Source organism: Palaemon carinicauda, chromosome 36 (assembly GCF_036898095.1).
Source record: "Palaemon carinicauda isolate YSFRI2023 chromosome 36, ASM3689809v2, whole genome shotgun sequence".
NCBI lineage: Eukaryota > Metazoa > Arthropoda > Malacostraca > Decapoda > Palaemonidae > Palaemon > Palaemon carinicauda.
The window spans coordinates 2,208,752-2,233,266 of record NC_090760.1 but is presented as its reverse complement, the minus strand read 5'-3'; the positions used below and the strand labels follow the sequence as shown (position 1 = coordinate 2,233,266).

At 42.4% G+C, this 24,515-nt stretch overlaps 1 protein-coding gene across 2 annotated transcripts in view; it reads left to right on the top strand.

Moving 5' to 3' along the window:
* The first annotated feature begins 1,011 nt into the window (after positions 1–1,011).
* Positions 1,012–24,515, top strand: part of Dgkepsilon (diacylglycerol kinase epsilon) — a 54,475-nt gene continuing 30,971 nt past the window's right edge. The window contains exons 1-3 of one of the 2 annotated variants that reach the window (XM_068359869.1): positions 1,012–1,160; positions 21,372–21,587; positions 22,508–22,679. In XM_068359869.1, coding sequence (XP_068215970.1) covers positions 21,429–21,587; positions 22,508–22,679 — 331 coding nt within the window. In that variant the 5' untranslated portion in view covers positions 1,012–1,160; positions 21,372–21,428. Of the gene's footprint in view, positions 1,161–20,686; positions 20,709–21,371; positions 21,588–22,507; positions 22,680–24,515 lie in introns of those variants that run through there. The other variant, XM_068359870.1, reaches the window with a different exon arrangement.

Genomic DNA, 24,515 nt, shown 5'->3' with positions numbered 1-24,515 from the left:
TCAAGGTATTTAGGACTTTGTGATTACAGAAAACCCATTCACAAGATTTTACTGCGTATGTAGCTATTACTCGTGGCTTCCATTTCATAATTAGCAGTATCTGTACTCTGAATGATGTTTTTGCTATAGCAAATAGATAAATATTATTGATTAGATTTATCTAAATTAAAATATTATAAGTATATTAGGTTATTACATCTTTATACAATGAAATTCAAGTAATGTAAATCTTACTATAAATTTTACTACTAACACATCCGAGCCCATTCACAAGAATTTACTGCGTCCGTATCTTTTACTTTTGGCTTCCATTTCATAATTAACAAAATTTGTCCTTTAAATGGTGTTTTATTTTAAGAAATGGCTAAAAATTATTAATATTATATATTTGAATTATTACTTTATAAGTATTTTAGATTATTAAACCTTAATTTAATTAAATTCAAGTAATATAAATCTCATAACATACACATCCGAACACACCCAAAAGACCCTAGCAGGGTTGCCAGTTTGGCCTTTTTTCCGGCCAAAAAAAAACTCAAATTTGACCTTTTGTATTTAAATAGGTTGGCCTTTAGTAATATGAAAAAAGCCGAGCCTTAAATACTATATTTTTTACCTTTTTCTATTAATAGGTTGACCTTTTAAAGCCTCTGTTGATTAGAAATTGACCTTTTCTCATTTAGAAAACCTGGCAACCCTGTACTCAGTGACAGCTAGTCAGTGTTGCCAGATGGGTTAGTATAAAAATCCCCAAAACTCATAAAATATCCCCAAAACAACCTAAAAAATCCCCATTTCCACAAATATGTTCTTCTCTGTCTTGATCACGCAGGCTTTACTAAAATAGAAATGACTCAATATACTTCATATAAGCGCAAGCAAATCAATTGCAACAATATAAAAGTTTACTCGTCTTTTTTTCTTCATAGAAATTTGAACAGAATATCCCCATCAGACACCCAAAATCCCAAAATCTAGGGATAAATCCCCATACCTGGCAACCCTGCAGCTAGTCACAGCTACAACGAAGTAATATCTGCTACGAAACTCTACAAACGTCATGTCCTTCTCATTATCAATCATACTGACAGTATTCAGAGGTTTGCTGCTTTACCATCGATGATCTCATAAGGAAAACCAAGATTTAAATCGTATAGGTATGTATTTTTAATCTTAAAACTAGAAATTAATTGTTTGTTTTGAAATTAATTGGTTTGTTTATGTTCTCGAGTTCCAGGTTCCAGGCGAAGCTGTTTCTTTAATTATTCGTAAATTATTGGTAATATGGCATAATGTAGTTTATAAATTATATGAGACGTATTAGCTTAGTTTAAGGTGATATTTTAAAGAAAATGTCTTGGATAATGCAGCCCCATAGGTAGGATAGCTTACAACGCTGCTAATAAATGTATGGGGTTACTAGGGTAATTTTACAGTTAAAAAAACAAAATAATACTTAACAAATTCCTCTATTAAAACTAATTTGGAGCCTTTGTACGGTGACGGCAAGATCCCGTAGAAAACGGGAATATTCTGAACTGTGGCCGTCGTTCTAAAAACGATTTTGGCGGGAGAAGCTAACTTAAAAAACCCACCTAACCTATGCTAAAAGCCGTATCCTTACCCAGGAGGGCTTCGCTCCTCTGGACCCCCCCCCCCTTACACAACAGTTTCCTTACCTACGAGTACGACGGGAGAAGCTAACTTAAAAAACCCACCTAACCTATGATAAAAGCCGTGTCTTTACCCAGGGGGGCTGCGCCCCCCCGGACCCCCTCTTACACAACATATGTAAGATCCGTAGACCATTTCCAAACTTTTTTATTCTATACAAGATAACAGTCGGAGCGATAATAAGCAAATTAGGACGCTTAGCCGTAGCGCTACAAACTACCCACTAATTTTTATGCTTTTAAAAATAGGAATATGTATTTATATTGTTTTAAACATATTAGTGGGGCGTATGTATGATAGCGGCCACCTGTATGGTGGCTGAGAATACAGCAGTGTAAGGGGGGTTGCAGGGGAGCGTTAGTCCCCTCCCTTGTTAGGTCAGTAGGTAAGGACACTGATCATAGGTTAGGTTAGGGGTGGGAAGTTTAGTTTAGTTGGTGTCCATATTTTATGCTCGCTGGAGGAACTGGCCGCTGTTATACAAAGGCTCCCGAAAAACGGTCAAAATACGGGAACTTTTGTTTGCCAGGATTGCCGAACGCATAGAAACTATGACCATCTCATTTTCTATGAAGTCGTTAGTAATGGTGTTCATCGTATTACAGATACTTCCTTACTTAATTGAGGTAATATATTGATTTTTGGGTAAATATGACACTTTAATTATTAGTGAAACAGGAATTCGCTATAAGAAATGGACTAGTTTGGTATTTTGGGGTGAATGTCGTTTATATGGACAGGGCGATATCTTTCTTATTACTAGTCAAATCGTTTTTCATTATGGGGAAGATGTTCTTTACTATGATCCAATATACCATAATATGATGTTATTTCATCATTTTGAATAATATAATTTACCTTTACCACGGCAATATTTTCCAAGTTCAGCACGTTCCGATCGCAAGTCATGGGTAGGTCCTGCTTAATTTCCAACTTTCCCGATAGATAGAGCCCGTGTCATCCCAGGCTAAGAATCGTTCGTTTTTACAATTGAATACTGTCCCATCAATATACATTTTTACCCCTCTGTTAAGTTTGTAATTAGTTGGGACACGTCATTTATAGTGACATTTGATACTGCTATGATAATTATCTTGAATTGTTAGGTTCGGGAAAGGTCGTTACAATGCGTCGTCCGCTGAAGCCACGGCCAAATTACTTGATCGTCAAATTTCCCCTAAGCATTGTTTCCTGCCTGACTATAACAACATCCGTTGGGCGGCGCTCTGTTCGCCTATCAGCTGGTGGCGCAAGCTTGAACAGTTATCGATGTTCGGACTTATGTTTTCGCTAATCCCAACAATCTTCATTTTTAACCCCTTGTTAAGATTGTTAGTTCGTTGGGACACGTCCTGAAATTATGCCGAATACTAATCTGTTATATAAACAACCGAAGGTTAGGTTGGCCAACATCTAGTTAAGATGTTTCGGTAGATGAAGCCAGTGTCAAACAAACCACCCGAACTAACCCTTCGTTTCCGTGCGCTTGTAGGCCTACTTTTGCTGGCCGCGTGATTTCAAAATTTTAAATCCCCCCCCTCCTCGACCCGAGATTGACCTACACACGAGGTCGACCCTTTCCAACGCTAAACGCCGTAATGGACAGACGTGTTCCGTATAGTTTCACTTTGAGCAATGGTGTTGAGTTTATTACTCATATAGATCAGCTTGATGCTCTGAAGACAATAAGGTTTTTAGACCTACGGGGCTTTATTCGAGTTACCCCGTAATTTTTTCATTTTTTATTTCGAAAAGGTCTCTTAGGTGACTTTAGGGGTCCCTGTGAAGGCGCAAGAACCCGAGGATTTAGACTTAAGCAACTACAAATATTAAGGTAATCCTAAGTAACTTTTTTATTATTATAATGTGGTTAACATCTAATTTAGAGTGCTGCCCATACCTTTTTTGTGTAAGAGAGAGACTTACGAAGGGGGTCTGGGGGCTTGCCCCCGGCTAGGGGTTGTGACCTGGGAACTACTAGGTTTGGTTAGGTTGGGTTTGTGGGGTTTGTCTGATAGTGACAGTGTTGGGGGGTCGCATGGGGGCGTTAGCCCCCCCGTTAGGTCATTAGGAAGGTAAGGACACGGCTTGTAGGTCAGGTTAGGTGGGGAAATTTGGGTTAGTAGTTGTCCATTTTTCTCGCACTTTCCGACATTCATGCGTCGAGTAGTCCTAGAATGTAGATAGTTGAGAAAAGCATTTACAAATTTAGTGAATTCATTATTTCATTCTGTTAAACTTCCTGTGAAAAACTCGATAGGTGACGATCTTTACTCTATTTTCCGGCGATCGCGACCCTGTCCTAGTATGTAGTTTGTTGGGACAAGCATTTATAAAACTAGTGAATTTAATATTATTTCATTCTGTGATTATTCCCTTGAATAAGAGCCGATTTTGGACATTTTTTACCCGATTTTCGGGCGGTCCAAGGCCTGTCCCCACAAACTGCAAAGGCTTCGGTATTTTTCTCCATATGTTTTATAGGGGCCGGGGGATAATAACTTACGTATCTGTCTATTAAAATGTGAAGTAAGTTTTTCAATATTAATCTTACCCGGTGATCATGTAGCTGCAACTCTGTTGCCCGACAGAAAAAACCTACGGGCGGCATACGCCAGCGATCGCTATACAGGTGGGGGTGTACAACAACAGCGCCATCTGTCGAGTAGGTACTCAGCTACTTCTTGTCAACAAGAACCAATTTTCTCTCTGTCGTGCCACCGGCAAGACCTACTTGATACGCTGTTGTTTCTGGAGTTGATTTTCACGCTATTTGGTGAAGTATTCTCTCTAGATATTAGCTTTCGCTGTACAGGAGTTATTATCAATACCTTATCAAGCTTTATTGATTAGATTTTGGATTATTTGTTGACGACTTGGATAGATTTTGGATTTCCCCCTTTGACTAATTCAAGATGTCTGACCCTACTCAAGTCCCCAAGTACAGGCAGTGTAGCGCTAGGGACTGTTCTAGGCGTCTTCCGAAGGCCTCTATAGATCCTCACACCGTTTGTTCCAATTGTAGGGGTAAAGCCTGTCAATTGGAAGATCGATGTGAGGAATGCGCTGGGCTTTCGGAATTCGATTTTCAAGAATTCCTTTAGAATGCACGTAGGCTAGAGAAGGATAGGATCAGGAGGAGTTCGTCTCGCTCTTTTGATTTTTCCTCTCCCCATGCCCCACAACCTATTCCTTCCCCTGTAGTGGTTACAACCGAACCTTCTACTAGCTCTCAGCAACCCTCGATGGCGGACATGATGCGTGCCATTCAGGCTCTTGGTGACAGAGTTGAGTCATTAGCGAATGACCGCAATCAACTCTTGGCCGACGTCAAAGTGTTGAAGGAGCAAAGTGCAGTGGGAAGTGTAGTGAGTGCAAGTGCTGTGAAAAGTGTCAGTGTTACGCATGAGGGTGCATCTGTTCGTGCCAGTCGTCCTCCCAGTCCGGGACCTCTTGCAAGCTCCCAAGCCCAGGGGAGAAGCAATGTCGAAGGACCAAAGGGTTCGACAGGCCTTGATCAGCGTACAGATGTACCCTCAGTGGTTGCGGACGTATCTTGCAGAGATCGTCCCACCCACAAACAGACGAGTGAGCCCATTCATTCCTCGTCTGCGGGAGAAGTTTCTCGTCAGAAACGCTGGACCAAGGTCTCACGACCTCTCAAGCGCAAGGTCCCTTCCGAGCGAGTCCAACGGCCCAGGTGTAGCCACTGGGTCAGTTCGGACTCGCCGCAGTCTTCCGAAGACTGCACACCTCCCAAGAGAGGTAGAGTGGTTCCGCAGCAGGCAATCACTCCGTCTGTTGCCGCACCATCCGCTGTAGACCCTAAGTGGTCTATGCTGCAGTCTATGCAGACTCAGCTAGCTTCCTTCATGCAGGAGTATCGTGCTGAGAAGGTTGACGCTGCACCCGTTAACCTACAACCTGCCACGGTTGTGCGCTCAGCAGACACTGCGGCTGCCTGCTCCCACACTCCGGCTGTGAGAGCTCCACCACCGATGCGCAGTCGACCCTGCCAGACGCATGTTGACGTTAGCCGACGTGCGGCACCCTCCGTTGACATGCGTGAGCTACCGCATCAGCAGTGGGAAGGTGCTGTCAAGCTGCTGTGTTTTGACGCAATGCGGCAGTCTCCGCAACCCACGGCAGTCCCCACCACGCACCTCCACTCCGCTTTTGTTGTTGCCAGCTCTCAGACTGACCAGCAGCGGCATGATGTTGGATCCAGTGCAGCTACGCATGCACCCGTGCTGCCGGATTCAGCTGTTCAGCTTTCTTCTCCTCCTTTGCCGCTTCCTCCTCAGCATTCGGATGAAGGAATCTCTGATGACGACGAAGCTGCGCATTTGGACGATCAACACTCCGACATTGATGAACCCAAGACTACGCCTCCCTCCTTAGACTTTAGGAAAGTCCTTGCCCTGTTTAAGGAGTTGTATCCGGACCAGTTTGTGTCTGCAGCCCCTCGCTCACCTCCATCTGAGTTCGCTTTAGGCATGCAGTCAGCAGCTCCTGCCTTTACGAAGCTCGTACTCGCGCGCTCATCCAAGAGAGCTTTACGGGTAATGGGAGAGTGGTTGCAGGCCAAGAAGCAACTTGGGAAGACATCCTTCATCTTTCCCCCGACCAAGCTTGCTTCCAAATCTAGCGTCTGGTATGCCACGGGAGAAGTTCTCGGCTTGGGAGTTCCTGCCTCTGCCCAGGGCGACTTCTCAAGTCTGGTAGACTCTCCCCGCAGACTGGCTATGAGACGCTCCAAGATTTGCTGGACCTTTTCGGACATGGACCATCTTTTGAAGGGAGTTTTTCGTGCGTTTGAGATCTTCAACTTCCTGGACTGGTGTTTGGGAGCGTTAAGCAGAAAGACCTCCCCTTCGGATAAGGACTCTGCCATGCTCATCATGTCATGCATGGACAAAGCCATTCGGGATGGGTCTGGCGAGCTTGCGGCTTCTTTCGTGTCTGGAGTTCTTAAGAAGCGAGATCACCTTTGCTCCTTCTTGTCGGCGGGGATCACACCATGTCAGAAGTCAGAGTTGATGTTTGCTCCGCTATCCAAGTGTCTCTTTCCTGAAGAGCTGATCAAGGGGATTGCCGCCTCGTTGATCCAGAAAGACACCCATGACCTGGTGGCGTCTTCCGCACGTAAAGTCACAGCTTTACCTTCCGTGCCTAGACCTAGGATGGACACACCAGCGTCTAGGTTCATTCCGCCCTTTCGTGGCAGAACCTCCAGCAGAGGAGGTACCCGTGCCGATAGTCAACGTGGCAAAAAGAAGAAGGGTTCCAAGTCCTCGAAAGGCAGAGTCTGACTGCCATCTTCTCCAGACAGCAGTGGGAGCCAGGCTCAAGAACTACTGGCAGGCCTGGGAGAACAGGGGTGCAGACGCACAGTCTGTGAAGTTGCTCAGAGAGGGGTACAGGATTCCATTCTTGCGCAAGCCCCCTCTAGCAACTACTCCCATCGACCTCTCTCCCAGGTACAGAGAGGAGGACAAGAGGCTAGCTTTACAGCAAGAGGTGTCTCTCTTGCTACAAAAGGGAGCGGTAGTCATAGTCCGGGACCATCAATCCCCGGGCTTCTACAACCGTCTCTTCTTAGTAGCGAAGAAGACAGGAGGGTGGAGACCGGTGCTGGACGTCAGTGCTCTAAATGTCTTTGTCACCAAGCAGACGTTCACCATGGAGACGACGAAGTCGGTGCTAGCATCGGTCAGGAAGGAAGACTGGATGGTCTCGTTAGACCTAAAGGACGCGTACTTTCACGTCCCCGTCCACCCAGACTCCCAACCTTTCCTAAGGTTCGTCTTTGGGAAGGTGGTTTACCAGTTCCAAGCCCTGTGCTTTGGCCTAAGCACAGCACCTCTAGTGTTTACCAAACTGATGAGGAATATTGCCAAATTCCTGCATTTGGCAGACATCAGAGCCTCCCTCTATTTGGACGACTGGCTTTTAAGAGCTGCGTCAAGTCGTCGCTGTCTGGAGAATCTCAAATGGACTATGGATCTGACCAAGGAATTGGGTCTCCTGGTCAATATAGAAAAGTCCCAACTCGTCCCATCCCAAACTATAGTCTATCTAGGTATGGAGATTCAGAGTCGAGCTTTTCGGGCTTTTCCGTCGGCCCCCAGAATCAGTCAAGCCCAAGAATGCATCCAGAGCATGCTGATAAGGAACCGATGTTCAGTCAGACAGTGGATGAGTCTAATAGGGACGCTTTCATCGCTGGACCAGTTCATCGCGTTAGGGAGACTCCACCTCCGACCCCTTCAGTATCACCTAGCTGCTCACTGGAGAAAGGACTTGACGCTAGAAGCGGTCTCAGTTCCTATATCCGAAGAGATGAAGTCTGCACTGACTTGGTGGAAGAACAGCATTCTTCTCAAGGAAGGTCTACCACTGGCTGTTCAGACCCCCAACCACCTTCTCTTCTCGGACGCATCGGACACGGGCTGGGGTGCGACACTGGACGGTCGGGAATGCTCGGGCACGTGGAATCCGGATCAAAGAGCACTACACATCAACTGCAAGGAGCTACTGGCAGTTCATCTGGCCTTGAGAAGCTTCAAGTCCCTCCTTCTAGGCAAGGTGGTGGAGGTGAACTCCGACAACACTACAGCCTTGGCGTACATCTCCAAGCAAGGAGGGACTCATTCGATGACGTTGTTCGAGATCGCAAGGGACCTCCTCACCTGGTCAAGAGATCGAAAGATATCGCTTGTAACGAGGTTCATTCAAGGCGACATGAATGTCATGGCAGACCGCCTCAGCCGGAAGGGTCAGATCATCCCTACAGAATGGACCCTTCACAAGAATGTTTGCAACAGGCTATGGGCCCTGTGGGGTCAGCCCACCATAGATCTGTTCGCTACCTCGATGACCAAGAGGCTCCCAATTTATTGCTCACCGATTCCGGACCCAGCAGCAGTTCACGTAGATGCCTTTCTTCTGGATTGGTCCCATCTAGACCTTTATGCGTTCCCCCCGTTCAAGATTGTCAACAAGGTACTGCAGAAGTTCGCCTCTCACGAAGGGACAAGGTTGACGTTGGTTGCTCCCCTCTGGCCCGCGAGAGAATGGTTCACCGAGGTACTGCAATGGCTAGTAGACGTTCCCAGGACTCTTCCTCTAAGAGTGGACCTTCTGCGTCAGCCGCACGTAAAGAAGGTACACCCAAGCCTCCACGCTCTTCGTCTGACTGCCTTCAGACTATCGAAAGACTCTCAAGAGCTAGAGGCTTTTCGAAGGAGGCAGCCAGAGCGATTGCCAGAGCAAGGAGGACATCCACTCTCAAGGTCTACCAGTCAAAATGGGAAGTCTTCCGAAGCTGGTGCAAGGCGAATTCAGTATCCTCAACCAGTACCTCTGTAACACAGATAGCTGACTTCCTTTTACACCTAAGGAAGGTAAGATCCCTATCAGCTCCTACGATCAAAGGTTACAGAAGCATGTTGGCAGCAGTCTTCCGCCACAGACGCTTAGATCTTTCCAACAACAAAGATCTACAGGACCTCCTTAAGTCTTTTGAGACCTCAAAGGAGCGTCGGTTAGCCACACCAGGTTGGAACTTAGACGTGGTTTTAAGATTCCTGATGTCAGCAAGGTTCGAACCGCTTCAATCAGCCTCTTTTAAAGATCTCACTTTGAAGACTCTTTTCCTCGTTTGCTTGGCAACAGCTAAAAGAGTCAGTGAGATACACGCCTTCAGCAGGAACATAGGATTTACATCTGAAACGGCTACATGTTCCTTACAGCTTGGTTTTTAGCTAAAAACGAACTCCCTTCTCGTCCTTGGCCCAAATCGTTCGAGATCCCAAGTCTGTCCAGTTTGGTTGGAAACGAACAAGAGAGAGTACTATGCCCAGTAAGAGCTCTTAAGTACTATTTAAGACGTACGAAGCCATTACGAGTACAATCAGAAGCTTTATGGTGTTCTATTAAGAAACCTACTTTACCGATGTCAAAGAACGCAGTTTCTTATTACATCAGACTTTTGATTAGAGAAGCCCATTCTCATCTGAATGAGGAAGACCATGCTTTGCTGAAGGTAAGGACACATGAAGTTAGAGCTGTCGCTACTTCAGTGGCCTTCAAACAGAACCGATCTCTGCAGAGTGTAATGGATGCAACCTATTGGAGAAGCAAGTCAGTGTTCGCATCATTTTACCTTAAAGATGTCCAGTCTCTTTACGAGAACTGCTACACCCTGGGACCATTCGTAGCAGCGAGTGCAGTAGTAGGTGAGGGCTCAACCACTACATTCCCATAATCCCATAACCTTTTTTAATCTTTCTCTTGAAATGCTTTTTATTGTTGTTTTTGGGTTGTACGGAAGGCTAAGAAGTCTTTCGCATCCTGGTTGATTTGGCGGGTAGTCAAATTCTTTCTTGAGAAGCGCCTAGATTAGAGGTTGTGATGAGGTCCTTTAGTATGGGTTGCAGCCCTTTATACTTCAGCACCTAGGAGTCGCTCAACATCCTAAGAGGATCGCGAGGCTCAGTAAGGAAGACGTACTTAAAAAGGCAGAGTAATGGTTCAAGTCGACTTCCTTACCAGGTACTTATTAATTTTATGTCTGTTATTTTGAATAACTGCTAAAATGAAATACGGGATACTTAGCTTCTAATGTTAACATGTATGCTGGTCTCCACCCACCCCCCTGGGTGTGAATCAGCTACATGATCACCGGGTAAGATTAATATTGAAAAATGTTATTTTCCTTAGTAAAATAAATTTTTGAATATACTTACCCGGTGATCATGAATTAAAGGACCCTCCCTTCCTCCCCATAGAGACCCAGTGGACCGAGGAGAAAATTGGTTCTTGTTGACAAGAAGTAGCTGAGTACCTACTCGACAGATGGCGCTGTTGTTGTACACCCCCACCTGTATAGCGATCGCTGGCGTATCCCGCCCGTAGGTTTTTTCTGTCGGGCAACAGAGTTGCAGCTACATGATCACCGGGTAAGTATATTCAAAAATTTATTTTACTAAGGAAAATAACATTTTTCACTAAGTCCATTGTTTACATCTTGAGAGACTGAAAGGGGACTTCTTGCCCATGCTCGGTTTCTGTGCATTTACAATGACGTATCTGCCAGGTGGTTTTTTAAACCAATTAACAGCTTCCTAGTACTTCTTCATAAGTTCCCGTATATTGTTCTACAACAGCCATTTTTTCCCACCTTCCCCTTCAGTTTCAACTTCACCACCATCACATAAAGACGTCTCCAGGAGGGAACTTGAATGAAGTTCACCAATCTATTTCGAAATTTAGTGTGATTTCATTTATGTCGGCAATTGAATACGATGTTTGTGATCTTTAAGCTTGACAAATTTTAATCTCTTAGGCTTGCATTATATGAATATTTACTCTTTTTAAATAACTTTTTCCCATTGCTTGGGATTTTTCAATATTAAACTTACCCGATAATCATGTAGCTGTCAACTCCGTTGCCCGACAGAATTCTACGGAAGGGATACGCCAGCGATCGCTATACAAGAGGGGGGTGTACTCACAAGCGCCACCTGTGGCCAGGTACTGCAGTACTTCTTGTTGACACCACTTCAATTTTTCCTCTGTCGTGCTTCCGGCAAGACGTTCATGGATACGCTTATAATTTTGGAGTCTTGTTCACGGTTTTTGGTGAAGTATTGCTCTAAGATTTCAGCTTTCGCTATTCAGGAAGTTTATTATTAGCTTAGCTAGCTTTTGGTATTAATTTGATTATGGTGACGAAGAGAGTATGAACTCTCTTTCACCTTTAAATGGCCGACCCTTCCCTTAGACGGAAGTGTTGGTGTCTAAGAGAGTATAGACTCTCTTTCTTAATTTTGCTTAACAAAAGTTATAGATTTATTTTATATCTCTCCGCCTTTTATAGGCCTCTTCGATTAACTTCCTTTTTTATAAATTTATTAAAATTAATTTTTATATTCGACCTTTCCTAATAGTAGGCGGTCTTTTCTTGTACCGAAGTTTATTAACATTGAGCCCGTCATTTCAGTTTTACCTGTTAACATATTATGCTATTTTAATGTATTTGAAAGAATTTCTTTGATAGTCTCGTACTGTTTCAAAGTTGAACTAACGTTTTGTTTTGTCTCTGCAGTTGTTGACGTTCAGAACGTTCAACTTGCGCTCTATCGTTACGATAGAGAGAGAATTTTCACGGTGTCACGTTGCAGTAAGAGTAAACCGTTTATAGCGTTTTGTTCATTCTTTCTTAGCTTAATGGTTTTAATTCTAATAAAGGAACTTTTTATTTGGGAAATCTTTCAGTTTTTTTCCTTTAACAATAATATGTTTTAACGAGTATATATGATTGGGCTCTTCTCTCAGGTTCTAAGTCTAGAGAGAGAGAGAGAGAGAGAGAGATAGAGACGGAGGGAGAGAGAGCTGGATAAACGTTTCGTTCAAGCGAGTAACGTTGTTATCGTTTTTGCTCTTCTCCCTAGTCTCTTTAGGGGAAGAAGGTAAACGTTTCTAGAGTTTATTCTTGTTCTCAAGCTTTATGCGGTGAGAGATTTTAAACGTAGTTTATTTGATCTAGTGTTTAGTCTCTTTCCAGCCACTGAATTATTTATCTTTCATTAGATTTTTCTGTTACATTGTATTCTGTTTTCGCAATTACTAACTTTTAAGGAAGGATAGAATTGCGTGTTTCAGGTACAAACCACTTAAAGTTTCGAGTTCAGTGAAATAAGTGCAAACAGAAATTCAAAAAGTGATAAGTGATTAGCGCAAAGTGTGTCAGTGTTGTGCGTGAGGGTACTTCTGTGCGTGCCAGTCGTCCTCCCAGTCCGGGACCTCTTGCAAGCTCCCAAGCCCAGGGGAGAAGCAATGTCGAAGGGCAAAAGGGTTCGGCAGGCCTTGATCGGCGCACAGAAGTATCCTCGGTGGTTGCGGGCGTGTCTTACAGAGACCGTCACTCCCACCCGCAGACGATTGAGCCCTTATTTTACTCGTCTGCAGAAGAAATTTCGGGGAGAAAACGCTGGACTCAGGTCTCAAGACCTCTTAAACGTAAAGTCCAGACCTCTAGAGTTCAACAACCCAGATGCAGTCATTGGGTTAGCTCTGACTCTCCGCAGTCATCAGGTGACTGCACACCTCCTTAGAGAGGTAAGGTGATGCCGCAACAGACCTCATCTTCTGTTAAGGCTTTGCCTCAGCAGACCTTAGCGTCTGCCGACCCCAAGATGACTTTGCTGCAGTCCATGCAGTCACAGCTTGCGGTCTTAATGCGTGAGTGTCAGGCTGAGAAGGTTACACCTCCTCCTGCGATCGCTCCGCCTGACCGCAGTCCAGTCTGCCAGGCGTACGATGTTGAGGTTCCTCAGGATACCTTACCGCGTACTGAGTTGCCAGTTACCAGCGGTGTGCAGCAACCTCCGCCTTCCTTAAGGCAACCTCAGCAATGGGAGCAGGAATCTTATGCCTTACTTCCTCCGCTTCCGCTTGCGGTTCCACCAGCGAGGCAACAATCTCTTGAGGTACGACAACCTCTTCCATCAATGAGGCAGCCACCTCAGCACTCGCTGCAGCGACCTCAACCCTTCTCAAGGTGAGAGCCTCAACTCCTTAGGCTAGCACCTCAGGAACCTCAACTCGCGAGACAAGAACTGCGTTCTGCGCAGCCGCTACCTCAACTCTCGCAGCTCACACCTCAGGAACCTCAACTCGTTCCTCAGGAACCTGCTACTGCGCATCCGCAACCCTTACAGCAAGCGCAACTCTTGAGGCAGCAACCTCATGCTATGAGTCAGCCACCTCAACGCATGCATCTGCCACTTTCTCCTCAACTTGAGCCTCTTCCCATTCAACTTGGGAATAACAAATGACAATAATAACACCTCATTACTTTCATAACTTGCATTTGTAATCATATACATGTATGCCTACACAAACATTATGATAATGGAGGTTATTTGTATTACTTATAAAAATATATATGTATTCCTTGCAATATATTTTTAACAAAATCGCAAAATATGGCAAAAATATCTTCAAAACAAAAATGAATCATGAGTTATGAATGTAAGGTAAATATTATGTTGATATTAAAACCCCATGCAAGCATGCATGAAGTAATGCAGTGTTGCCAACAGGGCGAGTTTCCCTTTCCTGAGGTGAAGTAGATTATAGTACATTTAGTGCAGCTTAATTCTACGATTATCATGCCGGCTATCAAATTCATCAACAAAACAGTCTAAATCAATTCCCTCGGCACGTGCACTTTCAATGGACAGTAATGCGATATTACTCACTCTAGCACTGGTCATGGAATTTCTGAGAAATGTTACACGCCATGCAACACGCTCTGCTTACCTTACAGCATGCTCTACATACAGCATGCTCTGCATACAGCATGCTCTGCATACAACATGCTCTGCATACCTTACCGCATGCTTCTCAGTCACACATCTTTGGTTGTTGCCAACTCACTAGACTGTCAAGCAGTTTCATAACGTTGCCTTCTAGTCTGCTGCTTTTGCACCAGTGAAACCCTCACTGAGAGAACTTAGCTTTTCTCGGATATGGTCCCTGTAGATGAGAAAGTGCTTTTCTCCCTCCTTCTGATATTCCCTTGAGGACTCTGTCATTTGGAGAGGAGCCTTTAGCTGCGTAGCCTCTTATGGACTTTTATTTAAGCATAACATGCTTCCAGGGAAGGTAATGGTTCCACTTCAGTCGCTAACCCCGTCTGTTACCACACCTGCTCCCATAGACCTTGAGCTGTGTTGCAAGACATGCAGTCCAAGCTTAGTCCTTGTTAGAGGATTTTTTGTTTACGGAGTCAGTGTGTCACTGGGAAGACGTTCAACAACCAGCAGAAGTGACTTGTTGTGACGCAGTGCGGCAACCTCAGCAACCCGATAGGGAGTTGTCTGTACGACCCAGACAGTCTAGACAGCTTCGGGTTGTCACTGTACTTCCTCGCTTCCCCATGGTTGACAGTTCACAGACTGTGCAGCAGTACCATGATCTTGTGTCAGGCTCCGTCAGACGACTGGCTTTTAAGAGCTCCCACAAGTCGTCGCTGTCTGGAGATTCTCAGATGGACTATGGATCTGACCAAGGAACTGGGCCTCCTGGTCAATTTTGAGGAGTCTCAGCTCGTCCCATCCCAGACCATTGTCTCCCTGGGTATGGATCTTCAGAGTCGAGCTTTTCGGGCTTTTCCGTCGGCCCCAAGGATCTTCCAAGCCCTAGAATGCATCCAGAGCAGGCTGAGAAGGAACCGATGCTCAGTCAGGTAGTGGATAAGTCTAACAGGGACACTTTCATCGCTGGCCCTGTTCATCGTGTTAGGGAGACTCCACCTCCCCCCCTTCAGTATCATCTAGCTGCTCACTGGATAAAGGACATGACGCTAGAGACGGTCTCAGTTCCTGTTTCCGAAGAGAGGAGGTCTTCTCTCGCGTGGTGTAAGAACAGCTTTCTTCTCAAGGAAGTCTACCTTTGGCTGTTCAGAAACCCGACCGCCGTCTCCTCTCGGACGCATCAGACACGGGCTGGGGTGCGACTTTGGACGGACAGGAATGCTCGGGAACATGGAATCAGGAGCAAAGGACACTTCACATCAATTGCAAGGAGTTGTTGGCGGTTCTTCTGGCCTTGATAAACTTCAAGTCCCTCCAGCTTAACAAAGTGGTGGAGGTGGACTCTGACAACACCACAGCCCTGGCTTACATCTTCAAGCCGGGAGGGACTCTTTCGTGAAGTTGTTCTAGATCGCAAGGGACCTCCTCATCTGGTCTAAAGATCGAAAGCTCACGCTGGTAACGAGGTTCATTCAGGGCGGTATGAATGTCATGGCAGATCACCTCAGCCGGAAGGGTCAGGTCATCCCCACAGAGTGGACCCTTCACAAGAATGTTTGCAGCAGACTTTGGGCCCTGTGGGGTCAGCCAACCATAGATCTGTTCGCTACCTCGATAACCTAGAGACTCCTGTTGTATTGTTCTCAGATTCTAGACCCAGCAGCAGTTCACGTGGATGCTTTTCTGCTGGATTGGTTCCATCTCGACCTGTATGCATTCCCGCCGTCCAAGATTGTCAACAGGGTACTTCAGAAGTTCTCCTCTCGCAAAGGGACACGGCTGACGTTGGTTGGCTCCGCTCTGGCCCGCGAGAGAATGGTTCTTAGAGGTACTGCAATGGCTGGTCGACATTCCCAAGACTCTTCCTCTAGGAGTGAACCTTCTACGTCTACCTCACGTAAAGAAGGTACACCCAAACCTCCACGCTCTTCGTCTGACTGCCTTCAGACTTTCGAAAGACTCTCAAGAGCTAGGGGCTTTTCGAAGGAGGCAGCCAGAGCGATTGCCAAAGCAAGGAGAACATCCACTCTCAGAATCTATCAGTCTCAAGGGGAAGTCTTCCGTAGCTGGTACAAGACCAATGCAGTTTCCTCAACCAGTACCACTGTAACCCAGATTGCTGACTTCCTGTTATATCTAAGGAAAGTAAGATCCCTTTCAGCTCCTACGATCAAGGGTTACAGAAGTATGTTGGCAGCGGTTTTCCGCCACAGAGGCTTGGATCTTTCCACCAACAAAGATCTACAGGACCTCCCTAGGTCTTTTGAGACCTCAAAGGAACGTCGGTTGTCCACTCCAGGCTGGAATCTAGACGTGGTCCTAAGGTTCCTTATGTCATCAAGATTTGAACCTCTCCAATCAGCCTCTTTTTAGGACCTCACATTAAAAACTCTTTTCCTCGTGTGCTTGACAACAGCTAAAAGAGTAAGTGAGATCCACGCCTTCAGCAGGATCATTGTTTTCACATCTGAAACGGCTACATGTTCCTTGCAGCTCGGTTTTTGCTAAACGAGCTTCCTTCACGTCCTTGGCCTAAGTCGTTCGAGATCCCAAGCCTGTCCAACTTGGTGGGAATGAACTGGAGAGAGTACTTTGCCCAGTTAGAGCTCTTAGGTACTATCTAAAAAGGTCTTAACCTTTACGAGGACAATCAGAAGCCTTATGGTGTGCTATCAAGAAACCTTCTTTTCCAAGTTCTAAGAACTCAGTTTCTTACTATTCAGGCTTCTGATTAGGGAAGCACATTCTCATCTGAAGGAAGAAGACCTTGCTTTGCTGAAGGTAAGGACACGTGAAGTGGGAGCTGTGGCTACTTCAGTGGCCTTCAAACAGAGCCATTCTCTGCAGAGTGTTATGGATGCAACCTATTGGAGAAGCAAGTCAGTGTTCGCATCATTCTATCTCAAAGATGTCCAGTCTCTTTACGAGTACTGCTACACCCTGGGACCATTCGTAGCAACGAATGCAGTAGTAGGCGAGGGCTCAGCCACTACATTCCCATAATCCCATAACCTTTTAACCTTTCTCTTGAATACTTTTTATGGGTTGTACGGTCGGCTAAGAAGCCTTCCACATCCTTGTTGATTTGGCGGGTGGTCAATTCTTTCTTGAGAAGCGCCGAGGTTAAAGGTTGTGATGAGGTCCTTTAGTATGGGTTGCAGCCCTTGATACTTCAGCACCTTAGAGTTGTTCAGCCTCCTAAGAGGAACGCTGCGCTCAGTAAGGAAGACGAACTTATTTAAGGCAGAGTAATGGCTCAAATCGACTTCCTTACCAGGTACTTGTAATTTCATTGTTATTTTGAATAACTGATAATATGAAATACGGGATACTTAGCTTCTTGATATACATGTACACTGGTTTTCACCCACCTCCCTGGGTGTGAATCAGCTACATGATTATCGGGTAAGTTTAATATTGAAAAATGTTATTTTCATTAGTAAAATAAATTTTTGAATATACTTACCCGATAATCATGATTTAATTGACCCACCCTTCCTCCCCATAGAACCAGTGGACCGAGGAAAAATTGAAGTGGTGTCAACAAGAAGTACTGCAGTACCTGGCCACAGGTGGCGCTTGTGAGTACACCCCCCTCTTGTATAGCGATCGCTGGCGTATCCCTTCCGTAGAATTCTGTCGGGCAACGGAGTTGACAGCTACATGATTATCGGGTAAGTATATTCAAAAATTTATTTTACTAATGAAAATAACATTTTTAAAGACGTATCGTAAAGGTATAGTCAACATCCGAGCCATCCCTCCTCAATCGTGTTGTGCTAGATTAGATTTAAGCATTTCCCAAACCCTTTAACTCATTTGCCGGTGATTAGGTTATACTTGTGCAGTCTTCGTACAATGATATGAAAAATAAATTTAGTCTGAGATGAAATGTACTTTTTGGAAAGTTTAAAAGACTTATCATAGATATAGTCAACATTTGAGCCACCCCTCCTCAATCATGTTGTGATAGATTAGATTTAAGCATCTCCCAAAGTCATTTGCCGGTGATTAGGTTATACTTGTGCAGTCTTCGTACAATGATATGAAAAATATATTTAGTCTGAGATGAAATGTACTTTTTGGAAAGTTTAAAAGACTTATCATAGATATAGTCAACATTTGAGCCACCCCTCCTCAATCATGTTGTGATAGATTAGATTTAAGCATCTCCCAAAGTCATTTGCCGGTGATTAGGTTATACTTGTGCAGTCTTCGTACAATGATATGAAAAATATATTTAGTCTGAGATGAAATGTACTTTTTGGAAAGTTTAAAAGACTTATCATATAGTCAACATCTGAGCCACTACTCCTCAATCATGTTGTGATAGATTAGATTTAAGCATCTCCCTAAGTCATCTGCCGGTGATTAGGTTATACTCTTGCAGTATTTATACACTGATGGGAAAAGTATACATAGTCAGAAATAGAATATTTTAGCTTTGTAAGTCATGTTATTTTCCACCTGTATTATTTTCTATAGTGATATTATGCTGTATAGCTCTGTGAATTGTCATTAGTGTAGCATTTAGTTTGTGCATCCCTTTGGTTGTTATGATGAAGTGAAGAAGTGGCAGATTATATTTCTCTTCTCCGTAATCTTATCTTGATACTGGATTAGAGAACCATTAACTTAATCTTTGTACCCATTCATGTTTCAAGGTTATCTATTATACATTAAATCTAAAGGTATCCTTATCACAGATTATTTTGTATATTAGTTCATTAACCCTTTTACCCCTGGGCTATTTGGAAATTTCCAACCCATAACCCCCAAGGGGTTAATTTTATCCCATCACATTTTGCAGTATACTTTTTTCAAATTGCTCTAACAGGCTTAATTTTTGTCATAGAGAGGTCAGGTTGGTCTCACTCTCTTGGAAAATGCCTGAATTTTCTCAAAAAATTATCAAAAATATGAAAAAAAATGCATAGTATTTTTTTACAAGGATGTACCGGTACGTCCTTGGGGGTAAAGGGATGGCTTTTGTGAAACATACCAGTACGTCCTTTTGGGGGTAAAAGGGTTAATGGCAGTAAAAGTTCTATGGCTGATTTAGTATGACATCGGTCAAGTATAGAGAAAGTAGTCTGCAATTGATGGCAAACATAAATCATTAACCGTGAACGTAGTACAAGACATTAGTCTGCTTCAACTTTCAGAACTAAATTAAATTGTGGAATAGGAAAGGTTAAATATAAATGGTGATTTTGAAATTGCTAAAACGAACTTTGAAAATTTCATAGTCATTATGAACAGTCAGACCAAAATTAGCATTGTAGCTTAGGAAGAGTTTTTATTTGTAAATTTTGAGGTCAAGTAATTGTATTACAGTATAGTAGTTTGAACAGTAAATATTTAATGTAACATATTAAAGTATGCTTAATGAACTAAATAAGAAATGTCCCTGGTGTATATATAAGTATTTGAACTGTTCTGATGCAAATAATTGGAGGAAATCTGTATATTTGAAATTATAGTCGTTTTAAAGTTTTAAATTTTGAAAGTGAAACAAACACAAGAGTTGTCGAAAGTAGTACTAAAATCAAGTAAAATCATGATGCCATATTTTTTGTTATATATCATTTCCAGCAGATATTTTACAACAGACCTGTCAGTAGAGTATAATTATGTGTATGATAACTGAGCGATTTTTTTTAGATGAATAACTTTTTCAAGATCTGTGGTAATCTGAAAATATTATTGATATTGAAGTTGATATTTATATATGATGTTAGATTTCACCTTATTCCTTACTCTAAATATGTCCTCCTCTTCTATTCTCTTGTAAGGAAAAAGTATAGCGTTCATGTTAGGTCCTAGATTTTTGCCTTGAAATATCTTTTCCCTTATATTTGATAAGTGATAGCTACTATTTGAGCCTCATATAGTGAGTAAATTCTTGTTTATTTAACCCTTTTACCCCTGGCTATTTGGAACTTTCCAACCCTTAAACCCCCTGGCATTTTTTTTTTGCAAGCACATTTTGCCATATATATTTTTTGAATTGCTCTAACAGCCTTAATTTTCATCATAGAGAGGTCAGGTTGGTCTCATTCTTTGGGAAAATGCCTGAAGTTTCTCAAAAAGTTGTAAAATAATATGCAAAAACAAATGTAAATAGCAGTTTTTTGCAAGGACGTACCAGTACATCCATGGGGGTAAAGGGGTGAGTTTTGTGAAACGTACCTGTACGTCCATTGGGGGTAAAAGGGTTAATGCAAGTACAATGCCGTAAATTACCAGAAGAACATTGTGCTACAGGATTGATAGTCTATGACTATAATCAGCAAAGTGGAGTAACCAGCCAGTTATCTTTTTCTTTTTTCTTATATTCTTGAATGACTAAGACACTTATATCTTTTTCTTTTTTCGTACATTCTTGAATGACCAAGACACTTGTATCTTTTTCTTCTTTCGTACATTCTTGAATGACCAAGACACTTATATCTTTTTCTTTTTTCGTACATTCTTGAATGACCAAGACACTTGTATCTTTTTCTTTTTTCGTACATTCTTGAATGACCAAGACACTTATATCTTTTTCTTTTTTCGTACATTCTTGAATGAGGAAGACACTTATGATTATCTTTGCATTGGAGAAAGATAAAATGAGAAAGATTAAGTGATAAGATCATCTCCAGCACTGAGCAGAGGGTGAACTCCTCCAGTGACTTTATATGCAGTGTTATTTGGATGCAAGTAGGTTACCCTTTTACTTGTGATCCCAGTTATTGATAAAGTCATTTAACCCTTTTTACCGCCGCCATAAGATTAAATTTCGAGCACATTTTGCTATATATTTTTTTTCAAATTGCTGTAACAGCCTTAATTTTTGTCGTAGAGAGGTCAGGTTGGTCTCATTCTTTTGGAAAATGGCTGAAGTTTCTCATAAAGTTATCAAAAACATGTAAATAACAGTGTTTTGCAAGAACGTACCGGTACGTCCTTTGGGGGCGAAAGGGTTAATAGAATTTTAATGTGAGGTGTTTAGTTTAAAGAGATTATGTAAAATTACTTTAGGGTTATAATATTCATCTGATTTTGTATCTTATAAGGAGACATATTTATTGTACAATTGTTCTGCTACCTATAGTCAATTCTTTTTAGTGAGGCAGATTTGCACCGACTCGTAGGGTTGCCCTTTCAGCTCAAAAAAGTTTCCTGATAGCTGATTGGTCGGAAATATTTTTCTCTGACCAATCAGCTATTAGGAAACTTTTTCCGAGTTAAAAGGGCACCCCTGCGAGTCGGTGAAAATCTGCCTCACTAAAAAGAATTGACTATAGTCAGATGATCAAATTATTTTCTATTTACTCCTAAAAAAGGCTTTGAAATTCAGCTTAAGGTTCTTTTTATTTTCAGCTTTTATTGTTTTGATGGCATATTGAGCGGACGTTAGCCATTCTGCACTCAGTCAAGATGAGTGAAACTGCATTCCAGATAATATGTGGTATTTTGTTTACCATTTACGTTACTGTCATGATCGTCAAGCTCAGCAAGCGCTCGTTGCATAGGGACATTCGAGCTCGCGATGTCACCAAAGGCCATCGTTGGTGTTATACCGGCATGTTCTCACGGGTAAGATACACTTGTGTGTTTATTTTTTAATTTCTATAAAGTTAAGGTCTTTCCAGTACTTACAAATTCAACATTAATTTTTAAAGCTTGAATGGTTGTAGAAAGTTAAACGTAATTCGGTCGTTAAGGGTCATTCATTAAATTAACTATGTTTTTAATTTCTATAAAGTTAAGGTCTTTCCAGTTGTTAAAATTCAACAAATTAATTTTTATAAAGCTTGAATGGTTGTAGAAAGTTAAACGTAATTCGGTCGTTAACCCTTTTACCCCCAGGCTATTTGGAAATTTCCAACCCTTAACCCCCCAGGGGGATATTTTTTTCCCAGGACATTTTGCAGTATATTTTATTTAAATTGCTCTAACAGCCTTAATTTTTGTCATAGAGAGGTCAGGTTGGTCTCATTCTCTTGGAAAATGCCTAAATTTTCTCAAAAGATTATCAAAAATATGAAAAAAAAAATTTTATAGCATTTTTTTGCAAGGACGTAACAGTACGTCCATGGGGGTAAAGGGATGGGTTTTGTGAAACGTACCAGTACGTCCTTTTGGGGGGTAAAAGGGTTAAAGGGTCATTCATTAAATTAACTATGCTTTTAAGAGGCTGCAGAGAGGAGCAGACTGGTACACTTGGGCACACTATTATATCTAATTTCTGTTCCTCTTGTTTTGTTAAAATTTTATATTTTATACAGGAAATATTTATTTTAATGTTGTTACTGTTCTTAAAATATTTCATTTTTCTTTGTTTCCATTCCTCACTGGGTTATTTTCCCTATAAGGGTCCCTTGGCTTATAGCATCCTTCTTTTCCAACTAGGTTTGTAGCTTAACAAGTAATAATGATGATGATAATACAGTAGCTATTAGGCTATCAGTTTAAATACTATCATGTCTTTAATGGGAAATAACTGATATCAACAGCCCTCTTACTGTAATATCTGCGAAACCCTGATCATGGCGAGTGACGGGGCCTTCTGCGACTCGTGTGGTGTGTGTGCCGATTCTCCAGATTGCATATACACGTCAGACAAGACGATACCATGCAAGCCCATCACGACAATTTTAACTACGCATAAACACCAGTGGGTAAAAGGTAAGCGTTATGAATTAGGGTACTGCCTTTTAATTAACCCTTTTACCCCCAGGCTATTTGGAAATTTCCAATCCTTAACCCCCAAGGGGTTATTTTTTTCCCAGCACATTTTGCAGTATATTTTTTTCAAATTGCTCTAACAGCCTTAATTTTTGTCATAGAGAGGTCAGGTTGGTCTCATTCTCTTGGAAAATGCCTGAATTTTCTTAAAATATTATCAAAAATATGAAAAAAATAATTTTTATAGCATTTTTTTGCAAGGACATACCGGTACGTCCATGGGGGTAAAGGGATGGGTTTTGTGAAACGTACCAGTACGTCCTTTGGGGGTAAAAGATTTAAGCTTGCTCTTTTTAAAAGATTATTATTGAATATGAGTAAGAAGGGTAAATTAACAATTCAAGTTTTTCCCTTAAGTAACTTTGCTTTTGGTCATTAAATATCAAGTCTTATGCCCTTCCACTTCAAGTTTTTTTAAGTAACTTTCCTTTTGGTCAGGAAATATTCAGTCTTATGCCCTTCCAATTCAAGTTTTTCTTTAAGTAACTTTGCTTTTGGTCAGGAAATGTTCAATCTTATGCCCTTCCAAAATTATTTGTTCAATGACGAATGCAAACCATCGCCATTTCATAGGAGTATAATTTCAGCGTAGCTGGAAATGGCCGTTATGAAATTTAACGCTGTGGTAATAATTGCCAGCGGGTGGAGGGTATGCCCCGCCCACCTGACATAACTGAGCATACACACGCTATGCTTTTAAAATTTCTGACGTTCAAGGTAAATTTGAGTTCTCAATTGCCTGTCAAGTGTACAAGGCCTACCCTCCACTAGCTATCAGCTACTACTCCCCTTGTTATAAGATTCTTCGTTGAAATGAGACTCCTATTAACCATTTTACCCCCAGGCTATTTGGAAATTTCCAACCCTTAACCCCCAGGGGGTTATTTATTTCCCAGCACATTTTGCAGTATGTTTTTTTAAAAATTGCTCTAACAGCCTTAATTTTTGTCAGAGAGAGGTCAGGTTGGTCTCATTCTCTTGGAAAATGCCTGAATTTTCTCAAAAAATTATCAAAATTATGAAAAAAAATGTAGATAGCAGTTTTTTGCAAGGACGTACCGGTACGGCCATGGGGGTAAAGGGATGAGTTTTGTGAAACGTACCAGTACGTCCTTTGGGGGTAAAAGGGTTAAAGGACGTAGGTTTGTATAGTCAGCAAAAATACAAATTACTCTTTGAAGATTTGTGAGTTTTCACAGATCCTCCGTTATTTATTGTCATATTTTTCTTTTGCTTCAGAACTATACTTATGTTTTTTCTATATACAGTAGGCTAATACCTCAGGATACGAAAAACCCATTATAGGAAACAACATACGAAGAAATTTTTGCCTCGTAATATTAAAAATTATTCAGGTAAACAAAATTCCGGGTTAGGTTAGGTATATTGAATGATTCAAATGTATTTGGCTCTATTTAATTCTACGAAAAAATCAAGTAACGAAAGCCACTCCGGAACCAATTAATTTTGTATCCTGAGGTACAGTATTAAGGGATTTTGACGAAGGAAAAATCTATTCCTGGGGAGAGACCTGTGGCGCTCGCGTCGGGGCGTGGGTGGTGTGGCGCTGGTGGGTTGGCTAGGGCCTTTGTATCGGCCCATCCCTTTGACAAAGGAATTAACTAAATGGAAGACAACCTGTGAATAGTGAATTTCACGCGCCTTTGCTTTATACACGACACCCAAAAGGTGCTCGCGCGAGGGTTGTAACCTCAGCATTCCATGCTTTTATCTTTCTCTGGTATAATTGGAAGGTTTTATCAGAAAAGGTATATT